The sequence below is a fragment of the Diaphorina citri genome, unplaced genomic scaffold, assembly GCF_000475195.1.
Source record: "Diaphorina citri unplaced genomic scaffold, Diaci psyllid genome assembly version 1.1 scaffold977, whole genome shotgun sequence".
NCBI classification, from domain to species: domain Eukaryota; kingdom Metazoa; phylum Arthropoda; class Insecta; order Hemiptera; family Psyllidae; genus Diaphorina; species Diaphorina citri.
The window spans coordinates 41,129-65,840 of record NW_007378408.1 but is presented as its reverse complement, the minus strand read 5'-3'; the positions used below and the strand labels follow the sequence as shown (position 1 = coordinate 65,840).

The 24,712-nt window shown below is 37.3% G+C and overlaps 3 protein-coding genes across 5 annotated transcripts in view; all 3 read left to right on the top strand.

Annotated features, from left to right (window-relative positions):
• Window positions 1-6,309, top strand: part of LOC103513483 (sodium-independent sulfate anion transporter-like) — a 27,827-nt gene extending 21,518 nt beyond the window's left edge. The window contains exons 7-10 of the mRNA XM_008478316.3: window positions 50-349; window positions 870-1,010; window positions 3,892-4,050; window positions 6,032-6,309. Coding sequence (XP_008476538.1) covers window positions 50-349; window positions 870-1,010; window positions 3,892-4,050; window positions 6,032-6,309 — 878 coding nt within the window. The remainder of the gene's footprint in view (window positions 1-49; window positions 350-869; window positions 1,011-3,891; window positions 4,051-6,031) is intronic.
• Window positions 3,705-8,100, top strand: LOC103513481. Of its 3 annotated transcripts, XM_026826661.1 has the most exons (4): window positions 3,705-3,766; window positions 6,629-6,707; window positions 7,289-7,561; window positions 7,793-8,099. In XM_026826661.1, exons 3-4 carry the CDS (start codon window positions 7,309-7,311, stop codon window positions 8,062-8,064), a joined length of 525 nt encoding a protein of 174 aa, XP_026682462.1. In that variant the 5' UTR covers window positions 3,705-3,766; window positions 6,629-6,707; window positions 7,289-7,308; the 3' UTR covers window positions 8,065-8,099. The 3 variants fall into 3 exon arrangements, with proteins under 3 accessions (XP_026682462.1, XP_026682463.1, XP_008476537.1); XM_026826662.1 differs by lacking the exon at window positions 3,705-3,766 and having other exon boundaries at window positions 6,641-6,707; window positions 7,793-8,100; XM_008478315.3 differs by lacking the exons at window positions 3,705-3,766; window positions 6,629-6,707 and adding an exon at window positions 6,794-6,983 and having other exon boundaries at window positions 7,793-8,079.
• LOC103513480 lies at window positions 6,308-12,975 on the top strand. The gene is made up of 7 exons (XM_026826663.1): window positions 6,308-6,580; window positions 8,542-8,758; window positions 9,634-9,923; window positions 10,532-10,535; window positions 11,094-11,370; window positions 11,466-11,639; window positions 12,910-12,975. The coding sequence occupies exons 1-7, from the start codon at window positions 6,364-6,366 to the stop codon at window positions 12,973-12,975; spliced, it is 1,245 nt and encodes a 414-aa protein (XP_026682464.1). The 5' UTR covers window positions 6,308-6,363.
• The last annotated feature ends 11,737 nt before the right edge of the window (window positions 12,976-24,712 follow it).

The window sequence follows — 24,712 nt, the reverse complement described above, 5'->3', positions numbered from 1 at the left end:
GTACAGAGTGTATCTGGAGTCAGAACCCCTATGGTGGGGATATACACAGGTAACACTAACATATCCAGATCAGCAGTAGAGAGTGTATCTGGAGTCAGAACCCCTATGGTGGGGATATACACAGGTAACACTAACATATCCAGATCAGCAGTAGAGAGTGTATCTGGAGTCAGAACCCCTATGGTGGGGATATACACAGGTAACACTAACATATCCAGATCAGCAGTAGAGAGTGTATCTGGAGTCAGAACCCCTATGGTGGGGATATACACAGGTAACACTAACATATCCAGATCAGCAGTAGAGAGTGTATCTGGAGTCAGAACCCCTATGGTGGGGATATACACAGGTAACAGTGTAACACTAACATATCCAGATCAGCTATACAGAGTGTATCTGGAGTCAGAACCACTATGGTGGAGATATACACAGGTATCTTATATATTTATATTTTCGTGTCCAGGGGAAGATATACACAGGTAACACTAATAGATATTTCCTTTTATTTGTACCTGAAAGCTGGGAGGTATCCCTTAACTGTCATATTGGGCTTTTCTTCTCCACCTCTTCTCTTCGCTAAGATTTCAACCTGCTCCTCAATTGTCCTCACGAGACTGAGTGCACTCCGACATAGCCAACACAGCTCGTGTGTGGAAGGCCACATGGTCAGGTAAAATGTAGAAAAAAGAAAGCTTTGTACATTTTGTACTGTAGACAGACGAAAGATTCGCTTGCTCCTTGACTTGTAATTCTACTCTAATGATAGGTATGTGCGTTTTTTTTTTTTTTTTTTTTTTTTTTTTTTTTAGCAATTTTTGCCCTTTTTTTGTTTTTTTTTTTTTTTTTTTTTTTTTTTTTTTTTTTTTCAGCAATTATCGCCATCTGTTCGTTGTTATGGTTAACACCTTACTTCTTCTACATCCCCAAAGCCAGTCTGGCTGCAGTCATCATATCAGCTGTTATATTCATGGTGGAAGTTCGAGTCGTCAAACCAATCTACCGATCTAAAAGTAAGTCCAAACAACACAACAAAGGATTTTACAAGTAGTTTATATAAAAGGCAAACAATTTTTCTATAGCTAGGAATATAACAGTGTAATAGTTAGTACAGGGTAAAGCCCGTTTATTGTATAAATAAATGAAAAATAAATACATACATACGTTCATATGTACGTGCGTATTTACATACTTACGTACAGACCATGGGCTAAAAACCACTTTTTTGACATCAGGGGATCCCAAAACGGATATTTCCAACCATTTCCCGATTTTGAAAATTTGGACCGATTGCAATACTTTCATTACTAGTATAGCTAGCTCGCTAAACTGTAGTAATAGAAAGTAAAAAGAAAAGTAGTCCAGTCGCGTTTACATGGACATGGTAATATATTCTATCAAGCTGTGTTCACACAGTCGACGGCCGTCGATTGATGTGGAAAGCAAAACGGATATTTCCAACCATTTCCCGATTTTGAAAATTTGGACCGATTGCAATACTTTCATTACTAGTATAGCTAGCTCGCTATACTGTAGTAATAGAAAGTAAAAAGAAAAGTAGTCCAGTCGTTTACATGGACATGGTCATATATTCTATCAAGCTGTGTTCACACAGTCGACGGCCGTCGATTGATGTGGAAAAATACCAAAGACAAACCTTTTTTCCAAGTCGACCTTACTAGTATAGCTAGCTCGCTATACTGTAGTAATAGAAAGTAAAAAGAAAAGTAGTCCAGTCGTTTACATGGACATGGTAATATATTCTATCAAGCTGTGTTCACACAGTCGACGGCCGTCGATTGATGTGGAAAAAATACCAAAGACAAACCTTTTTTCCAGTCGACCTTCGACCATGTGTGGACACAGCTTTAGAGATCAACACTAAGCTTGTTTTTGTTTTCTTTTTCATTTCAGAACGAATGGTTACTCTTGCAAAATTAATAAAGAAGATAAGAACTCAAAGTTGTGAAGCACCGTGTAGTCACTAGTCATGCTGATGCTAACCACAATCTCCTCTTGTACTCACGATATTCTCCTTGTTTACTCAAACTATGTATATTATTAAAATTTTAAAAAGATAAAATAAAGATTCGACTTTCAACAATTGAAATTTGGTGAGCTCACCAAATTTCAATTGTTGAAATTCGAATCTTAATTGTCTTTTAAAATTTTAATTTTATTTCCTAAAGATTCTTTTTTAATTGATTATTTTAATTTTATTTTATGTATATTATCTTGAGGATATGAACAGTCGCACCAGCTTGTAGTAGTGTTTAGAAAACATGTTATGATAGCAATGGTATATTATAATTACGACGCGACGAGTTAAAGTGTGTTAAAATACATCAATTTTTCTCTTGAGAACTTTTACATTTTCCAAAAAATGCAAAGACCAAGGGTAATTTCCCACTCTTAGGGCGATGTTCTTGTTGATACAATTTTTCTCTTGAGAACTTTTACATTTTCCAAAAAATGCAAAGACCAAGGGTAATTTCCCACTCTTAGGGCGATGTTCTTGTTGATGGTTAAAATACATATATACCAATGTGGGTGCGAAATTATTTACTATAACCGCAGCCTGTGTGAAACTAATCATTAGTTATCAATTACGAGAATACGTAGGTACGTTTCAATTTTAAAAAAGAACGATAAATTGATTTTATTTTATTTATTTGAAAAATAAACAGTTCCATATGTTCGGATCTTTGACTAGTAGTGTTCAAAATTTCAAATTTCGTCCTTCTAATTAGGTAGGTATCTAATGGAAAGAGGTACTCTAACTGGGTTCTCACAGTCGCCCGTCCAGATGCTAACCATGCACAACTTTGTTTAACTTCAGTGAACTATCGGGAACTGGTGCATTCATCATGCGATGCGATTGACGTTTCAATTTAAAAAAGAACGATAAATTGATTTTATTTTATTTATTTGAAAAATAAACAGTTCCATATGTTCGGATCTTTGACTAGTGTTCAGATTTCGTCCTTCTAATTAGGTACCTATCTAATGGAAATAGGTACTCTAACTGGGTTGTCACAGTCGCTTTCATTAGAACGGCAATTAAAAATTGAATTTTCGACCTTTTAAAGTTACTTTTTCGGAGTTTTGACCTCAGATTTGGTTTTTTCACAACTTTTTACATAGGAATCGACCATTTATTTATAATTTTTACCCATTTGCAACTGCTCCATTGACACGGGGGTAATAAAACAAAATGGCGGCTCGGCTCAGTTTGATCTGGCTGCACATTTTCTATAGTACGTAATCCATAATGATCTACATCTATGGTATCCATGGTAACCATCGGCCTTGGCTCTCCATCTGGCTGCACATTTTCTATAGTACGTAATCCATAATGATCTACATCTATGGTATCCATGGTAACCATCGGCCTTGGCTCTCCAAGGTCATTTATCAATCAGCTGATTCAGCTGTTCCTGTTAAAAAATGAAGAAGTTCCCACAGGAATAATAATAACCGTGATAAGAAAAGGTACCTCAAATTTCCTGGAAATTTATTAGAATTAAATTATTAGATTATTTTGAAGACTGTCTGAATTTTGGACCTCTTTATTTTGATACTGTCGTATTCAGATCTCTTCTAAAGGAATATTCCTTCTTTCAAAACTTCATTATTCTTGGATATTGGTTCCATATGAACAATCGTCTGAATTTTGGACCTCTTTATTTTGATACTGTCGTATTCAGATCTCTTCTAAAGGAATATTCCTTCTTTCAAAACTTCATTATTCTTTGATATTGGTTCCATATGAACAATCACTTGTTGATGTCGAAAAAGTTTGGCCCAGACCGAAATCCTACTCATTGTGATTTTGAAATCTTTTAAATAAGAAGGATTTTTTTTAACACTGTTTGTGTTGTATATTATTTTCAGAGAGTGATCTGATCCCTGGCCTTGTAACGTTTATTGCTTGTCTGATTCTACCCTTGGAAATTGGTTTCGTGGTTGGGGTGGGTCTCAATCTGATGTTCATTTTGTACCATGCAGCTCGGCCCAAGATATCCATGGAGATTCACACGGTAAGCGTAACTAGCGCGTCTGCCTTGTCGCGAGTTTGATTCCCGCCCGGGGCGTATTTTATCTTATGAACATAAGGTTCATAAGGTTCGTTCTCGGAACGGCTGGCTTTCTCCTATCCTATCTTCCTTCTCTCTTGGCTTTCGCGACGATAAGACCCTATAATTGCTGATGTTATTACGGTCGCCTTTCTTAAATAACAGTTTGATATTGGCTTTTTTTAGTTCCTCAGGAAAGATTTTATGTTCGAAGCATTTATTTATAATTTTGCTAATTGGTTCACTTATTGTTTCGGAACATTTTTTCAGTAGGGAAATTGGGATTTCATCGTGACCTTTAGAAAAAAAAAAACAAAGATAATTTCTTAAAGGTCTTGAAAAAAAAATTCTCGTAAGTATCCATTTCTATATATAACTTAAGTAAAAAGTATTTACAAAGGATGTCAAAATTAAATAAATTAATTAAATTTGCGGAAATACGTATTTGAAAAAAAAAAAAAAAAATCCAAGTCCCGAGCCTGAGCCGCCTACGACGGCCAATTTTTGGTCGAAAATTTCCTATTAAGGAGCGCTACCGCGTCAAGTCAAGGAGCGCCCCGCCAAGTCAAGAAAGTTTGACCGCGCTACTAGAGATATTATATACGCGACAGGGAAAGTACCGTTTTCAGGTAGTTGTAGAGGAACAACTAAAAATGATGGAAGAAAACGGATTGCGTGTGTGTGTTGGGGCATGAAAGTAGACCAAATTGAAAAAAAATCATCAAAATCGGTTAAGTTTAGCCGGAGATATTTGACTTCGAAAAACGTCAAATTTTTCATCATTTACTGCATTTGTAGTTGTTCCTCTACAGCAGAAAATACATACATACATACTTTTCCAAGTTGAAAAAAAAAATCATCAAAATCGGTTAAGTTTAGCCGGAGATATTTGACTTTGAAAAACGTCAAATTTTTCATCATTTACTGCATTTGTAGTTGTTCCTCTACAGCAGAAAATACATACATACATACATACTTTTTTTTTCATTAGGTATTTAGGTCATAGCTAGGAATATAACAGTGTAATAGTTAGTACAGGGTAAAGCCCGTTTATTGTATAAATAAATGAAAAATAAATACATACATACGTACATATGTACGTGCGTATTTACATACTTACGTACAGAATTTTCGCCTGTGGCCATAAAAATTTCAATTTCGTTAATTCTGGTTTTTATAAATTGTAGCTCACAATTTTCAAAAAATTCGCCTGCGACGCTGCTCATGTCCCCCTTTTTTGTGTTAACCTTCATCCCCCCAGGATATGTGAATAAGTAGACTGTATAATGACAAACTTCAAATTCATGCTTTTTAAAAAAATTCTCCTGCGGAACTGAAGATTAGGTTTCGATGAGACTGATTTTAGACCAAAATGTTCAAAAATTTCGCCTGCGGCGCTGTTATTATATTCTAAAAAAAATGCCAGTTCACTTATAGCAAATACCTATTAGGGGCCCAAAGCCAGATCAAAAAGAAATGGCTGTAGTAGTCTTGAGGTCATTATCTTGGTCAAAGGTCATTTATCTTGAAAAATTTGGCCTGCGGCGCAGTTATTTCATGGTGCAAATGGAGGACTCAAGACCTTACCCTAGTCGGATGAAAAAAATTGAAGAAATTTAACAGGCTTGAGAACATTGCTTGAAAAAAAATCGGCTGCGGCGCAGTGGGAATAGGGTGGAAAATCTTGGAAAAGTAGACTGGAAATTTTGAAAAATTGGACTGGAAAACCGGGAAAAGTCATGGAATTTTATTTTTCCATTTTGGTAGACACCCTGAACATTGCTTGAAAAAAAAATCGGCTGCGGCGTAGTGGGAATAGGGTAGAAAATCTTGGAAAAGTAGACTGGAAATTTTGAAAAATTGGACTGGAAAACCGGGAAAAGTCAGGGAATTTTATTTTTCCATTTTGGTAGACACCCTGCCTGTCTGTAAGGTTTCCCGTTTTTTTGTTCATATAGATCAGAAGAAAAAATCCCAGCCATCATCATCATCAGTGGTAGAGAGCAAGGATAAGAAAGCAGATACACCCACACAATCTTTGACTACAAGTCACAAGATGAAGAGCAAGTTTGCCGATCTCAAACGAAAGTTCAAGTCAGAATCTGAGTCCACTACTGAGGAGAGAGTACTAGACACAACATTACCAAATGTAATTGGAGGAGAAGGAGGAGGAGGAGGAGGAGATACAGATGAGGATTTTGATATGGTTGAAATGGCACAGGAAGCAGGTATGTAGAGAGAATACCAGACACAACATTACCAAATGTAATAGGAGGAGGAGGAGATACAGATGAGGATTTTGAATGGCACAGGAAGCAGGTATGTAGAGAGAATACCAGACACAACATTACCAAATGTAATAGGAGGAGGAGATACAGATGAGGATTTTGAATGGCACAGGAAGCAGGATGTAGAGAGAATACCAGACACAACATTACCAAATGTAATAGGAGGAGGAGGAGATACAGATGAGGATTTTGATATGGTTGAAATGGCACAGGAAGCAGGTATGTAGAGAGAATACCAGACACAACATTACCAAATGTAATAGGAGGTGAACAATCATGAAATAGTGGAGATCAAGACAAAGTAATCTACAATGAGTGTGTCTTTAACGACTAAACTTTGTACCAGGTAAGTGAAATCTCCTCTTGTTATGTTACTGATAATATACAGGGATTTTAGATAAGGTTCAAGTGTTTACTCATTATCAACCAAGTACTAGATGTTGTAGGTCCTAGAGTGGGAATTTCATATTGATACCTAGTGCACATTATCTTGTCTGCATAACATAATACTGTGAAATAACTCATCTCTCACATATAGGGGGACTTGCTTCCCCATTGATCAGTATTTGTAGTGAGAGAAAAGTTCATGTCATAAACATGAAAAGAAGTAAACCAGTAGAAGGTAAGATTATAACTATATATAGGCAAAAATTTGAAAGTAAATTTTTAATCTTATCTTGTCTCATCTTAGAATCTCATAACAAGCCAGAAATACACTCACCACTTCACAATGAATCACACTAGTGACCATCTGGACAGTCATACATAGCTGGGTAGCTAGTCACCAAATGAAGGGTACAACTCCTGACATTATTAAAACCTTGGCAGTAATATTAAAACCGTACATACCTAATAAATTATTAATCAAATTAAACAAAGAATTGTTAAGGTATTCATAGTTCAAACATGTTTTTGTAATGTTTCTAGGTAAATCATTATTGAGACCAATGTCTAGTACGCCATCCTTTCGGTTTAATGCTCATCAAGAGGAGCTGGTAGAGCTGACTCCAGATGAGTCGGATAGTGACCAGCAAGCCTCCTCCACACCGTCTGACTCAGGAACACGAGATGGCTCACCATTCCGTCGTTTTGGAAAACGATCAACCAGTGTGGACTCTAACAATGTTACCTCTAGTGTGGCAGATACCATGTCCTCTAGTGCAACCACAGCTGTTGATAACCCCTGGTCATTTCTACATGGTAAGTATCATCATCACATCAAGCTAGTGTAAAGGTTGCTCAAGTCCTTCCAGCAAAAAGGCCCAGATGCCCAGAAATTTATCTGTAAAATTTCTTCATGTGATTTTGTCAAAATCAGACCAACCATTCAAAAGGTATTGCATCATAAAGAAACACCAGAGGGACACTAACTTAAATTCAATAGAAATATGTCAACACAAGACTGTGGCATTGCTGTGTTTTCTTTTTCAGGGATCAAAGAAAGAATTGAGGACAAGTTGGATGAGATAAAAAAGGAAAGACAGCAGAAAATAAATGAGAAGAAATTATCACTAAATAAACATCCTGAACCAGCATTACCTGTGAATGAAGAATCAAATGAAGCAAATGAAAACAAGAAGAAAACAGAAGTAGTTATTGAGAAGAAAACACAGGAGATAGAAGAGAAAACTGAGAAAGGTAATAACCATCTCCATCATCAACTAAGCTTACTGAAGTTAAGCAATAGTGTGTGTGGTTGGTAACTGGATGGGCGACTGTTTGGAACAAACCAATCAAGAGGTATTGACAATGAAGACACAATTTATACCTAGACTAGCAAAATACAAAATCATTTAGTTATACCTTAGACCTTACTGTAATAGGAGGAGGAGGAGATACAGATGAGGATTTTGATATGGTGGAAATGGCACAGGAAGCCGGTAGGTATGTAGAGAGAATACCAAACACAACATTACCAATAATGTAATAGGAGGAGGAGGAGATACAGATGAGGATTTTGAATGGCACAGGAAGCAGGTATGGACTCGCGCTGCGCGCTCCCGTTGCTATTGCAGGATTTACACGCGGCCGCGCTTCATGGATTTGCATACGGTCGCGCTTAGCGGGGTTTAAAAAAGTTGCCACTTTAGAATAAAACGGCCATATTTTAGGAACCTCAATATTTATACTACAAGCATGTATTCTCTGTATATTCCACTGTTAATTATTATTATTCTCAGGGGCGGATGACACGCTACGTCCCGGGGATTTGGACTCCCCCCGTCGCTCCCCCACTGTTGAGTTTCATCAGAAGTTAGCATTCTCCTGTTTACCCCACACCTCATGCAGAACGCCGGGTCTGATTGAAACGCTGGGCACGATGGCTGTCTCTAACCTCAAGCTATTCCTCCTGTCTCTCGCACTGGTGGGGCTCTATCTATCCGTGCCAATACAGTTGCCACGCATATCAATACATATTCATATGCGTGGGAAGTCAATATGGTAAACCCCTGACAATCTATTGTTCTGTCAAAATGAACCAAAGGTAAATCTTTTGTTTCGTTTAAAAGGTTCAAAATCAAAAATTCTTTAATTTTATTTTTTAGAGTGATTGACAGGTTTTATAATAGTGTCACCTTTTTTACCTACATAAGACGTGTAGATAGTTTTATTTCTCTTTTGATACATAATTATGTATTACGTAGGGTTACCCATTCATACGTAGGATTACCCAGAAGACAATTTTTCAAAGCAGGACATTTTTCTAAATCCTAAATTTGTCCAAAATTCAAATAGGTACATTAAACAACATATGAGAGGACGTTATTGTTAAAGTCTCAGCTTAGGCAAAAGAATCTGAGTGGGGTCTACAGTTCACAGAACCACTAGTAGGTACCTATGTATATCCTATATTTAAAAAAGAGGTGACACTTTTTTTTTTAGAATACCTTTAAACCTGTCAATCATTCTAAAGAATAAAATGGAAGAAGGGTAGATTTTGAACCTTTTTTTTTTAACAATAGATTTACCAAGAATTGGGATTATGCGGTAATTTATCTATTACCATTTTCAAAAGTTTGAGACCAAATTTGAACCTGGGACACCAAATTTCAAGGATCGACGTGTCTTGATTCAAGAACTCAAAGTTCATCAAAATCGGACCAGGCAATCGCGAGTTATAGCGGAACAAATAAACACATAAATAAACAAACAAACATCTAAATCAAATGCAAAACGGTCAAGTTAAAACATAGACCTTCAGTTCGTTCGGTCAATGAAGATAAAATTCCATACCTTGGCTAGGATTGAACCCCCATCCTCCGGTTTATCAGGCAAGTGATTACGTCTTATGTCTGGTTTCAGCCTCGTACAGTGACTGATCTGAAGGATGAAGGTGAAGTGAGTGAACAACTCATGTTTATCAATGCTATCCTGGGACGATCACTATTCGATGTATTCCGAAACCAAAGACTTCGCTGCCAAATACAAAACAAACTGCAGAGGAAACTAAATGCCATCCGGGTCCCTAGGTTCCTGGGACAACTCAATATTAGCAAGCTAGAGTTTAGTAACAATTCTCCCATCATAACACAGGCTTCTAAACCTCGTCTCGATGAGAATGGTGAGTAAAACACTAGAGGACAACTCAATATTAGCAAGCTAGAGTTTAGTAACAATTCTCCCATCATAACACAGGCTTCTAAACCTCGTCTAGATGAGAATGGTGAGTAAAACACTAGAGGACAACTCAATATTAGCAAGCTAGAGTTTAGTAACAATTCTCCCATCATAACACAGGCTTCTAAACCTCGTCTAGATGAGAATGGTGAGTAAAACACTAGAGGACAACTCAATATTAGCAAGCTAGAGTTTAGTAACAATTCTCCCATCATAACACAGGCTTCTAAACCTCGTCTAGATGAGAATGGTGAGTAAAACACTAGAGGACAACTCAATATTAGCAAGCTAGAGTTTAGTAACAATTCTCCCATCATAACACAGGCTTCTAAACCTCGTCTAGATGAGAATGGTGAGTAAAACACTAGAGGACAACTCAATATTAGCAAGCTAGAGTTTAGTAACAATTCTCCCATCATAACACAGGCTTCTAAACCTCGTCTAGATGAGAATGGTGAGTAAAACACTAGAGGACAACTCAATATTAGCAAGCTAGAGTTTAGTAACAATTCTCCCATCATAACACAGGCTTCTAAACCTCGTCTAGATGAGAATGGTGAGTTTTATGCTCAGTAATGTTTAAAAGTAAATTTGATGTTCAGTTAATAGTCTTGCTGACAATGTGTGAAGATGTTATGTTTATTGCGCCTACTTGATTTGAACATCGTAGATATTGAGTATTGAGGTTTAGATGATAAAATAAATAATTCTTTGGTGTAATTGAATGAGCTTAATGCAATGGTAACGCGCTTCGTTTTTCGTTTTGGCACGGTTGGTCCAGTGGTAACGCGCTTGCTTGCCATACAGAAGGTCCCGGGTTCGAATCCCACCATCGACAAAAGTTTGTACTCGTTTTTCGATTGCAAATATTTCAACGGGTTACTTTCTGGTGTTCTCGTGTTGAGCCAGCACCTAAATGGGAAGTATTGTGTCTCTTCTCGCCCATCTGATGAGAGGCATACTACGGGATGGGCATGCTACGACACAGACCACAAGCGTCCAATGTAGCAGTTGTCTCATCGCTACGAAATAAAAACGGCGGTGAAACACTCATCTTTAAAAAAAAAAAATATTTTGAAAAATAAGATACATATTGAGGTTATTTGTATTTCAGGATTTGGAATCGCAAGTATCCGATTTGTATCGTCCTCAGACCAGACTCTCATGTAGGTATGAAGTTTCGTAACAAAGATCAATCCACTATCACTGAAGAAGAACCATGGCTCCCGTTTGAGATTCCAGATCCTGTCACTCCTTCTACTAACACTAGTAGTAGCAATGATCCACACGCCACACCCAAGATGAAATCCAAATCAACAGAGAGTTTCCTAACACTGCACGAAACTTTGAAGCAAAAACTCGAGAAATCCAAGGAAGAAGCAGAGGTCAAGGTAATTAGTGAAAAAATTGTGGTCAAATAAAATCTTTTTAAAATGGAAAAGATCAGACCATGTCATACTGTTTTATTCCATGTTATTGTTTCTAGGCTAGGAAACCAGACTCGAACATATTGTCTGATTCAGAAGGTAATACTAAACCCAACATCCTTGTGAGGAGAAAACGGTCTGCCCCCAAGATAGAATCTGAAATGAAAGAAGAAAACTGTGATGATACGCCTGAACATGAGTCCAACTCTCTCCCTGTCAAACCGAGCACTTTAGTAAGGAAAACTGTGATGATACGCCTGAACATGAGTCCAACTCTCTCCCTGTCAAACCGAGCACTTTAGTAAGTCACTCTCCTTATCCTCTATCTATGGGCATGCTACGACACAGGCCACAAGCGTCTAATGTAGCAGTTGTTCCATTGATACGAAATAAAAACGGCGGTGGAACACTCATCTTAAAAAAAAGGGCTCCGTACGGCCTTTTTTCTCGTGAGTTTCACTGTTTTCCTGAAGCTATAGTATTTTAGGTGTTTTCATAAATTGAAGATTTTTAGTAGGTATAGGTATTTTAGTGTAAGTTTTCTCATAAAATGCACCTCCTAAGCTTAAATTAACCTTTTAAAGAGGTGAGCTCCTCTCCTAAATACATAAGTGTAAAAAAAAAAAACAAGTTTGCTCAATCTGATGATATTAATATCTACCTACCTAACCTACTGTAATTAAAAACCTCGTTGAACATAATGTATGAATAATTAGTAAGTTATAGAATAAGGCCCTTAGCTCTGAAGAGAATAACACTACTGAGGAATCTTCCTCAACTCTAAACGAGATTGGTACTCCGCGGCGCAGCATTCACAAAGTTCAAATAATGGAAACAATTTAGTCAGGCACCCATTCCTAGATTTTTTTAGTCGGATGGAAATGAAGAAATTAAAGTCAAGCCTTTATGAGTTGGGGGCCGTTTGGTGACAAGGTTAATCTGGTCTCTCACGAGAGAGTAGAAGGATAGCACTTTGCTTGCTTGGAATATTGAAAATGAAATTAAATTTCCTCTCGATTATGAACCTTGTAATTAAGTATGTTTTTTCTCTACCTTATACCTCCATGCATGGTTTTTATAGACATACCTACATATCTCGGTAATAGGAAGTAAAATACACTTAAACAATAAAATAGCCAGCCTAGTTAGCTTAGTTGGTAGTGCATCTGCCTTGTAAGCGCTAGGCCGCGGGTTCGATTCCCGCCCGGGGCGGATTTTATCCTGATGGGATCTTTGTCCTCGGAACCTGGCTTTCTCCTATCCTGTCTTCCTTCTCTCTTCTATTTCGGGACGATAAGACCATAGCAGTTACAGTTCCCTCTGTAAAACCTTTTTTTTTAATAATAAAAAATAAAATACGGCCAAATATTTTACATTTCGAAGAAGGGCTTTTATTAGGAACTCCAAAGGTCGCATAGAAATCAAAAACTCAGCAAATTCTTGGTCAAATTCAATCAAAATCGGACATTCCCCAGAATTGTTCTTGTTCTTTTTGGGCCTCAGAATTCGAGGGAGTTAGGTGGTAGAGCTTACGGAGATATGAATGAAAACAAAGCGGCGATGGTATAAAAAAGTAGGGAGTAAAAAAAAAAAAAAAAAAAAAAAAAAAAAAAGCGGGGGGGGTAAAAAAAAAAAGGGGAGAAAAAAAAAAAAAAAAAAAAAAAAACGAATTCTATCAAGAAAAAAACAATAATAATTTATATAACGTATTTTTTAATAAAATCCAGAATCCAGATTAACTTTTTTGTTGAAAAATTATTTTTAATAAAAAATAGGTCCTTCTTTCCTTTTTTTTTTAAATTACCTCTGACATTCATAGGATTTTTTTAATAACAATTTCCATTTTTACTCGACGGTTTTTGTGATATCTCCTTTTTTTTTTCAGACAGCATGGGGCCTTTCATGTCCACTAGAATATCTAGCTATAGTCGGGGTAAGGGAAGAAGGTGCTTCGTGGTATGAGCCCCAGGTATAGGACCCGTACGGAAAAAAGGGGCCTGACGGGGCCCTCAAAAGCCTCATAGTTTCCAAATTTAAACAAGCGAATTTCCTTCGTGTGTTGAGTATTGCTGTCAAATTTCATCAAAAAAGGACAAACAGTTCAAGAGTTATCGCGTAGCGAAGGACACATGAAAATAATTGGGATCTAGCTGAAAATAGTCGGATAGAAACTTGAAATTCGTTTTGTTCGTTCAGTCATGAATTGCACGTATGTAATGCACGATTTCAGTCCCTGTTGATAAAAATTCTGACGTATTTATGAAAATGGTGTTTTTTTTTACAATTTTGAAACACTCACAATGTCGGGGGATAAATTGCAAGTATCAAAATCATTTTATTTCTTTGATTTGTTCAGGGGATCAGTAATTTGGTACCTATTTTGTTCGATGTCAGTTTTCTTTTAAGAAGTAGGTACCGACAGAGCATTAAATTTGAGATTTTTTTCTTTGTTCTGAAAAATTTTTTGAGTTGTGACACTTTTCCAGTGGCACTGCGATATGATAAATTTGACGAAATATTTGTGGAAAAGGTCGTTGTGAACACACACGAAATTTTCTCCAAACCCAAGAGATAAATATTAAATATCTTGCGGATAAAAATGTTATCTTCTTTTTGAGCTGAGCTGAATTGCAAATTGAAAATAAATAACATGATGAAAGAAGACTTAATAAGTATAGGTATAATATAGGTTAGCGAATAAAAACAATTTGTTTTCTTGGAGTCTTAGACCCAGTAGGCTTTTTTTCCCGTAGATGTTTCATAGATGGAACTCTGCTAAGGTCTTATCGTCCTGAAAGCGAAGATAGACAGACAAGGTAGGAGAAAGCCAGCCGTTTCGAGAACGAACCTTGTCGGTTTAGGATGAAAAAGAAGACTTAATAAGTATAGGTATAATATAGGTTAGCGAATAAAAACAATTTGTTTTCTTGGAGTCTTAGACCCAGTAGGCTTTTTTCCCGTATTAGATGTTTCATAGATGGAACTCTGCTAAGGTCTTATCGTCCTGAAAGCGAAGATAGAAGGACAAGGTAGGAGAAAGCCAGCCGTTCCGAGAACGAACCTTGTCGGTTTAAGATGAAATTCGCCCCGGGTAGGAATCGAACCCGTGACCTAGCGCTTACAAGGCGGACGTACCTTCCAAGCTAACTAGGCTGGCCAATGAACTGTAGAACTCACGCAGAAAACGGCCCATTTTGGCCCGATCAAGACCAAAATCGAGTGAGCTCTGATGTCTTTAGGTGATTTATTTATTTATTCACAACAATATACGGGCGGACCCTTTACTATCTACATATAAATGTGAGCCCTATCTAAGACCTAAAAAAAATAATAAAATAAATATGTTTATGACCTCATTATGCTTTCCCATAACTAGAAAGCCTAGGAACATGTGTGATAATTTATTAGTACTAGCTATTAAATTAACGGTGCAGGGATGTCTATGTCCTAACTTCAACCCCTAAGTACAGTAGTTTTCATGTCTACCCCCCCCCCTCTAAATCTACAGTAGTAGTAACTCTGACCTTTATATGGCCGTAGATAAACGCATAAAAAGGTGAAAGTTATGCTGTTAAAAACTTGTCAGCATATTTTCTCTGGGCTAATAATAATAATAATAATAATAATAATAATAATAATAATAATACCTAGAATACCGGTACCTATGGATTTATCATTTTATGCAAAAGTGGTTCAGAATTTTAGATACATTTAACCTCGTTTCTATAGAGTCCCGATCATGTTTTTCACAATTTACGTATCTGCCAAATATGCCCAAAATCAATGTGAAATCCATCGACCAGAAAGAACCATTTGGAAGGAGAAGACGAAGAAAAAAGAAGTTCGAAGCAGAAGAAGAAGTGTAGGAAGAAGAAGGAACTCTAAAATTATCACATTTCACAATGCAATATAAAACTTATCCGTGCAAATTGCAGAATTCTCTCTTCTTTCAACAACCTTCACTGTAGAACTGTAGACAACGGAGGAAAGTCAAAAAAAGGAACGTCAGATAATGTCATGTAGAAATGCTACACTACATGTAGAAATGATACACTACATGTATAGAATTCTACTATACATATATAGAATTCTACTACATGTATAGAATTCTACTACTACGTATATAAAATGCTACTACCGGGCCCTTTGTCTCCGAAAATGTCTTAAACGTCTCAAAAATCACAATGGCCCTTGTCAACTTTGTTTCGTCTTTTATCTTTGACTTTTAACTTCTGTCAGCCCTTTTTCCCTTGGCTTCCTAGTTTCAAATAATACTTGCATTCTTTCTTCTTCCTCTTTGTCTTCTTCTTCGTCTTCTCCTACTTCTTCTTCTTCTTCTTCTTCTTCTTCGTCTTCTTCTGCTACTTGTTCTTCGTCTTCTTCTGCTGCTTTTTCTTCGTCTTCTCCTTTGTGCTTTTCTAGACTCTCTTTGTGTTGAATTTTGACTGTCAAAAAGGTTAATCTCTGTTCTTATACAAGGTGTCTTCTTCTTCTTCTAGTACCATGTCCATTACTGAACGTTGGTGATCAAATTGGCTAATCTTATTGGATCTTGAACTATTTGATATAGGGATGTGTTTGTTTCTTGATACCATTCTCTCAGGTTCTGCATCCAAGATGTTCGTTTTCTCCCTCGTCCTCTTCTTCTTCCTTCTAGGGATCCTTTCAGTATTGTTTGATCGCCAGATTTAAGTTATATTTCTCCTACCATAATGGCGGAACCATGATTTCATGTGACACATGAATCTGTCCGCAAAAGGTTAAGGCGGTCTCTTCCTGATCCCTGATGTGCCGCGTCCATTTTAGTTTAGGACTATTGCACATGTACCTATCTACTTATAGGTTTATATCACCAAGAACCAAGAACGCAGGTGCTTCCATGCTTGTACCTAACCAGTTTGTCAGACACATTCAATGTCATTTCCTAGAAATTAACCTTTCCTTTGAAATCATCATGAGAAGTTAGTCATAATTATTTCAAAGCTCCTAGATATCCGTGCTGTGTAATCCCATTCAGGAGCTAAATATTATGTCTCACGCATATTTAAAATTCTTCAATATTTTGTCACCAAATGAAGCGGCTTATGAAATCAAAACCAAACAAGCCTCTTCATACCTCTGGGGGTTATTCTGTATGAAAATACCTACCTAGGTAGGTATAGTTTTCTACTGAAATAAAGTCATTTGGATTTCTGGCTCTCTACGTACTTTTGTTCTGAGTACTTTGCCTGAAGTTATTTAAGAACACATACGACCACATTGGGGGTTTGGCATCTTCTATCGCCAACCTAACCAACTGTATCAGATCTACTGGCCCTCCAATTTCCTGTCTTTTCTACCAACATACTGGTCGGTACCTAATTAGTGGAACACCCTGTATACATAATATCCGGTCCTTACACTGTCAATTATATGCCCGATTATCAGCTCAAGGAAGAAAAGGATCTTTGCACCTTGAATATCCTTAAGGATCAAAAGGATAGTTTCATTCATTGAGCCTTAAATGTCATTCATACCAAGCCACTTTTGATCCTTAAGGTAACTTTACTATTCTCAGGTAGATATAAAAATGTAAAATTTAATGATACAGCTATTACAGTGACCTCTTGACTTTTGTGGGGGTGAAATTGGGGAAATAAATTAACAAAGGTCTTCTTTATATGAATATATTACCTACTACCCTATTTCATTTATTAGGTTCTAATGTAGCTACCAATATACCTTTATAGCTTAATAAAATAGGGGAAACCTGACGTTTTTATTGTTATATTGGGTGTGAGAACGAAAAAATTTGGTGTAAAATGTGTCATTCGTTTTGAAATAAAATCATTAAGAAATCACCATCAGAAAAGTATGTATAATTATCCGAGTTATGATTAGAAGGAAGAGAAGGAGAAGAATGAGAAGTCAAAACTTACCTACTCACTTATCCTTGGCTGCGGCCTTTAACGACCATAAATATGGTCCATATGCCTGTGTCACAGCAGCTGCCCATTCTCCTCTCTCCAGAGCCGCTTGCTTCCCTTCTTCCGGATTTATTCCCATAAGTTCTACATCCTTGTTTATATTGTCCTTCCATCTGGATCGAGGCCTTCCTCTCAATCGGTATCCCTCCACATTCTCCTCGAACGCAATCCTTGCTATCTGTGTTATCTTGTTGAGAAGTTAAAACGAGAAGAATAAAAAATAAGAAAAAGAACGGAAGGAAGAAGAAAGAAAGAAAACATGTGGTGTGAACATCACACGACTTTCCTTATCCTATTGAATGATGCTTATTTGAGTGTTCTTTTACCCTAACTTTTACAATATCTCTAACCGTTTTGTCGCTATAGCTGAAAACCGCCAAAAAACGGTCGAAATCTGTCAAAAGCGGTCAAAATACCGCCAAGCGCAGCAACCATCTCAAACAAACGTTTTGTGTTGCATCCTTGTCACATTAGTGAACCACATACCAAATTTCAAGTTTCTAGCTTATACCGTTCCCGAGATATTGTTAAATTACACCAAAAACCGCCAAAAAGCGGTAAAATGCCGCCAACCGTAGCACCGGTCTTAACCAAAAGTTTCGTGTCGCATCCTTGTCACATTTGAAAGATACATACCAAATTTCAAGTCTCTAGTCAATACCGTTCTCGAGATATTTTGTTTACAGACAGACAGACACACACACGGACCAATGGCTGAAACTTCGGATTTAGGCTCTAGGGATAAGGATTTTTACTTTCCTTCCTATAGGATAAGGAAAGTAAAAATCGGAGAAAAAATGTTCCATTGACACCCTCAACCCTCACCCTTCTAAAAATTGTCCCTATTTATACTTACTCATCTCTTACGTACATCACCTTGAAACCGTCTCTATAAATAAACAATATTTATCTATAAATAAGTAAACAACACTTTAAGGGAAAAGAAAATGGGGGAAAATAAATGCATTTTCGATCCATTTTTTCTCTCACATGCATGTTTTCCCTCGGGGGAGAGAGGGATTTCATAAGGGGAATCCCGTGGGACGAAAAACTTGAGGGAAAAATGATGTTTACTGCCGAGGTAGACGGAAATATGGGCAATAGATTTAGATTTTCCTGAAAGCCTCATCAATTATGGTTTAATAGTTAAACAGATAAGGTGTATGACGTTAATAAAAACGAGATACTTATCTTAATAAATAATTATTTATGATAATAGGTAATGAAAATATATGCCGCGTTATCTTTAAGTTAGATGTTTAGGTAAAGATACTTGTATTAAAATTATTATTTATTGTATTTTCAGAAACCGCAACCCACAGATTGCCTAAGGGGGGGGGCAGAGCGGATAGATAGGGAGGGGCGGAAGAGAGAGAGAGAGAGAGAGAAGGCGGGAGAGGAACTAAAAGTAAATGTGCTTTTTCAGTAATATTGTTTTCTTCATATTCAAAAGATTAATGACTTGGAATTTTACGGAGAACTCATTTAGAATTACACACCAACATTCAGATGATAGGTATTAAAGACTATTGATATTGTAATCACTAATCATAATCATTATTCAGATAACCACATAAATAGTAGAAGCCTACTGCTGGAGTAAAGGGACTTTTCAGTCCTATGCGAGCAGTATAAATAAGCACTATTATTATTATTATTATCATTATTTATGTTTCCCCATAATAATTCCATGACTATAATAGGCATTATAGGTACCCTAATACCTTCTCCTTCTTCTACTCTCTTTTTCTCTCTTCCTTCTACTAGGCAGATAATAATGTGAAGAAGGTATCTATTCTACTTCTTCCACTAAATAGATAATAAGGTGGTAGATAGGTACATTAGGTAAGATATACCATGAAGATAGGAAGGTAGTATGTAGAGTGTGCTGGGAATGTAATAAATACGTGAATAGGCAATAAAAACACAGGGAGGGAGAAGGTTAGGGGAGATGAAACAGAGGTAGGGAGAAGATAGGTCTAGTAGGGTTAGGTAGGGAGCAAAATGAAAGGTAGGAAAAGGGAGTGAAGTAGGTAGGTAGGGTGAAAAGGGGAAAGAAGTGAAGGTAGTGATGGAAGTTTTTCTTCTTTTTCTTCTTCTTCTTCTTCTTTTAATAACAAGATTGGTTTTGGTTTTATTGAGGAGTGTGGGTGTTTGGTTTTATTGAGGAGTGTGGGTGTTTGGTTTTATTGAGGAGTTAAAATACAGGGTGTTCTGTTCATCAAATTCATCAGGTATCTACCTACCTACTTAGGTGGTTAGCATCAGATGTTGGCGTCAGTCAGAAAAAGGGCGCTAACAGGGCCCCAGTTACAGTCCCTCTATCAAAAAAGAACACATCTAGATCCAGGCTTCAGCAAGCTGACAAAGCTCTCTGTCGTTCTGAGAATCACAGAACTTGCATCATATCAAAGCCGACAAAGTCGTTCTGTTAAGTTCAGAGAATGGCAGGTTTGACAAAGCTCTACAATCTTGCGATAACATATTGACAAGTTACAAGGAAAGCTGAAAACTGACTTTAAACTGACGGGCTATGAAAAGGCGAAGTCAAGAGACTGTGGAAAACTGTTCTGCATGCTTTTGTGTCAAATGGAAAGGGGGATATTGGAAAATAACAGTGGAAATGAGGAAAAAATGGTGGATAAGCGGATAACTATAGCATTGTTTGGTAAAATAATGATCCCAACAAACCTTGTTCCTCAGAACAACTTTGGTCTTGGTCTTGAGATTTGCCAGCCTAGTTAGCTTGGAGGGTAGTGCGTCTGGCGTCTGCCTTGTGAGCGCTGGGTCGCGGTTTCGATCACCACCCTGGACGGATTTTATCCCAAACAGAAAAGGTTCGTTCTCGGAACGGATGCCCGCATGGCTTTCTCCTCTCCTGTCTTCCTTCTTCGCTTTCGGGACGATAAGAGCTTGGCAGTAACAGTTCCCTCTATCAAACCTGTTGAGAAAAACCTGTGTAACTAACAAGCTAACTAAATAATTGTTCGATCTTGAGTTTGTTCAATGGCTTCAGTGTTTCAAGCATTTTAGTCAAAGCCTCCCAAGGACGTATTTCGACGTTTCTCTTATCTCTCAACACGTCATTGTCATGTTCAAGAAAGCCTTGAAGTCTGCTATCATCATTATTTATGCCATCTATCACCAAATTTATCTCTCCCCTGTAGGCTTTCTCTTGTAGGCACTACGCACTACTCATGTGTTGCTGTCAATCTGTCTGTAATCTGTATCATCATTATTTTATCCCCCTCCCTGGTAGCCGAATTCAGCTTGCTTGTCTTTAACTTATCCCAAGTATCTTCCACATAGGGATTTTTTTGTTTTATCCGTCTCTCTCCCCCCCTTCTCTCTTTCTCCTCCTCTTCCTCATTCTCCTCCGGTTCATTTTCTCCTCCCCTTCCTTCTATTCCACCTTCTCTTCCTTTTCTTCTTGTTATCCTTTCTATGTTCTCTTCAAAAACTCCTTCTCTTCTTCCTCTTCCTCCTAATCTTTCTTCTCCTAGTCTTCGTTTACCTCCTCCTCCTCCTTTTCGTTTTCTTCTTCTCCTCCTCCTTTTCTTCTTCATCCTCCTTCAACTCTCTGTTTCCTTTGTATCTTCCCAAAACCTTTGTTTTACTTTTCAGCTTGCTCTCTCCCTTTTTTCTCTCATCTGTCATCTCCTCCTCCTTTTCTTCTTCTTCTCCTCTTCCTTCTTTTCTTCTTCTCCTCTTCCTCTTCCTTCTTGATATCTTTCCTCCCTATCGCTTTCCATCTTCTCCTCAAAGGCTTTGTTTTCCTTCTTAGCTTGTCGGTCTATCTGATTGTTTTTCCCATTAATTACCAAAATGAACACATCGCCTCTCGGAGCTGTCAATCGGTGGGCCTTGATCCGAGCCTTTGCAAGAGCCTAAATGAATTAACCCGAGGAATGAGTGGGTAGGAGGAGAAAGAGGAGGAGGAGAAGAAGGGATACGTGGTAGTGACAGAAGAAGGAGATTTAGTGGAGGAGAGGAGGAAGGAGGAGAAGGAGAAGGAAGAGTTGGATGAAGAGAACGAGGGTAGAAAGAATAGGATAAGGTTATGGAGAAGGAAGACAAGAAGGAGGAGGAGGAGGAGAAGAAGAAGAACAACAAGAACAAGGAGAAGAACAAGAAGAAAGCCAAAGGTGAAAATGATCATGGTCTTTATCAACAGAAGAAAACCTTTCCTGAGAAACTTACTCTTCATTGGCACTTCAATCACTCTTCATTCTGCTGCCCACACTGCGGACATACATCAAGTACATGTTTGAGTTTAGACAGAAAGCTTTAAAAATCAGGTAAACAACGGTCAAAGGCCAAAAACATGAAAGTTAGAGAACAATAAGCAGTGGCGGATGGTAAACTTGGTAACTTTTCATAACCTTGGCAACCTCCGTGGCTGAGTGGGTATTACACTTGGTTTGCAAGTCGGAGGTCTCGAGTTGTGTCAAAGGCGGGGTCGAAGTTTTTTCGGCTCTCTGCTTGGAGTTTAGGGCTCTCAGCAAATATTTGAATACTAATTAGGAATTCTCATTGGTTTGATTTGAATGATTCTCCACTTTTAGAATGGTCCAATTCAAAATTACGTCCCTCAATTCCTTAATTAGATATTTGAGGGTTTATAATATTCTTTACCATCATTTGTCTTTTTGGCTCTTTTTTTTTAATCCCTAGACCACCAAAATTCTTCCCTACACCACTGACAAGGTCAGGAAATTTATTCTCACCAGCTTTGTTTCAAATGAATGAACGTAACTCAGTAATAACATGACTAGCGATTAATTTCTTCAGGAAGGTACAGGTTAGCGTTTTAATGTTTTTGTTTTTATTACGACCTTATTTGCCGGTAATCATTGGTAATTTATTTGCTGTAATCATTTTGTGTTCGTGATAATGTTGTTCGGGTTATTACTTATTACTAGCACTTACCTTCTGGGTGTTGGTACGGATGCTTTTGAAGGCTTCTTCTTCTATTTTATTTTCAGTCTTGTCTCGTCCATTAGGTACTTTCACCCTATTTTTCATATACATATTATTATTATTATTATTATTATTATTATTATTATTATTATTATTATTATTATTTTCGTGTTTCTCATCCTGTTGTTGTTGTTGTTGTTGTTGTTGTTGTTGTTGTTGTTGTTATGTCGAGCATTGTTTGTACAGTGCATAATGTCAGCATTTATGTTTGGCTTTGTAAAAAGGATTTTGTGAAATGTGCTTCCTATTTTCATAATAGATACCTATTGTTGTGGGTTCTTTGGTTTTTAACTTGTGCATTTTTTATTTTAGCTCGTCTATGATGTTTGTATGCCTTTCATGGTTTCATGTACTAAGTCATATCTGTATGCCCATCTGTTTGTTCTTTTCACCACAACTAATTCACGGTTAGTCCGATTTTGTTGAAACTTGGCAAACATGTTCAACCCATAAAGCAGATTTGTTCATTAAATTAGGAACCTAGCAAATGGCCTTGTTGCTAAATTGTATCGAAAATAAATCAATTAGGAACCTGATCACATCTTTTTGGCGCCCCGTGAAGACACTTTCTAATGGGGTCTACAGTTCACTGAACCACTAGAGTGTACCCTTGCTTTTAACTTATCTTTTACTAGCAATCATTTTCTTTTACCCGACTAATAATCCCATCATCTAGGTTAAGAGAGAGAGAGAGAGAAAGTGGGAGAGAGAGACTTTATTGACAGAAAAATAAGGGTAGGGTGGGGTTGAAAGACTTGAAACAGGTATCTCTCTTCTGTATACCTCTTTCTCTCTCTCTCTATTCGGCTGTAAAGACATGAGTCAGATTAAAGGGGAAACTAAAAGTGGGAGTATTGTAAAGAAAGAGAAAGAGAGAAATAGAACGAGAGAGAGAGAGAGAGAGAGAGAGAGAGAGAGAGAGGAGTTGAATGTAAAAAGGAATGCTTTCTATGTCGGTTAAAATTCTCATCTACCCGTCATCTCTCTCTCTCTCTCTCTCTCTCTCTCTCTCTCTCTCCCTTGACTGTTCGAGGTTGGTAATATTCATTAATGAAGCTTGTTGAGAATGTTGTGTACTCACTATTATTATTAATAGCTGTTAATAAAGTCATAATGACCTAATCATCTAATGTCTCTAATGAATGACACAAGCTATTTCCGAGAAACTATATGTATAGTTATGTACATACATCGCTTATGTACCTACATAGATTCTTTTACATAAGGCCAGCCTAGTTAGCTTGGTTGGTAGCGCGTCTGCCTTGGAAGCGCTAGGCCGCGGGTTCGATTCCCGCCCGGGGCGGATTTTATCCTGAAGGAATAAGGTTCGTTCTCGGAACCGCTGGCTTTTTCCTATCTGTCTTCCTTCTGTCTTCGATTTCGGGACGATAAAACCCTAGTAGTTACAGTTCCCTCTATTAAACCTCTTTAAAAAAATAAAAGTAAAAAATCTTTTACATAAATACATAATTATTATGTCTCTATAGTTTTTATGTGCGTATGTGTCCGAAAAAAACACAAAAAATCCGAACTATAGGTTACACTGATTAAAATTTGCGAAAAAATAGCTATTTAATTGATAACGAGATATTTCGTTTATTCTGTACTAAAGGCAGTAAAGGCTCCAATATTGTATTTTGTATCTTTTTCTAATGTCTCTATCTCTCTTATAATGTTTTCATATGAAATACATTATAAGATGTTTATGTTATTTGAAATACATTATGTTTATGTTTATTTTCCGACGCCAAGAATATCGATAGTGTAGATTGTGGGGATGTGGGGGTATATTAGAATATTTTCTTCATATGTGCCGGCCAGCCAACGAATAAAAATCCCGGAAACTCCCTTCTTTCCTTTCCTTTTCTTTTTCTTCTCCTCTTTTCCCCTTCTTCTTCTTCTTCTTCATCGTCGTATTCTTCTTTTTTTTCTTCGTTTTCTTTTAATATTTCTTTTTCTTCGTCTTTTTCTTCGGAATAGACTTTTCTCTGCGAAATAACCATCATCATATCTTTCTCCTTATCTCTATAAATATTAGGGGTACCAAATTTTAAAAAAAAGAAGAAGAAGCATTTTTTAGTGTGGACGTGTTAGTGTGCTTTTAAGCACCCATTTCCCTATTTTTCTTCTCATTTAGACGCGTGGACTTTGCGCTTTGCATTTTTTTAGCTCAGCAATTTTACGCGCCATTTACGATGATTTCTACCTCCCCCCCTCCTTTTTCTCCATCTCGATTTACACCTGAATTTATAATTTATCTTTCCACTGTTTTACATTCTATTATTTTAGAGGTAGGTAGGTAGGTAGGTACAGAGGGAGGTGCATCACAGGTAGGTAGGTACCTACCTATTTTTTTTTAT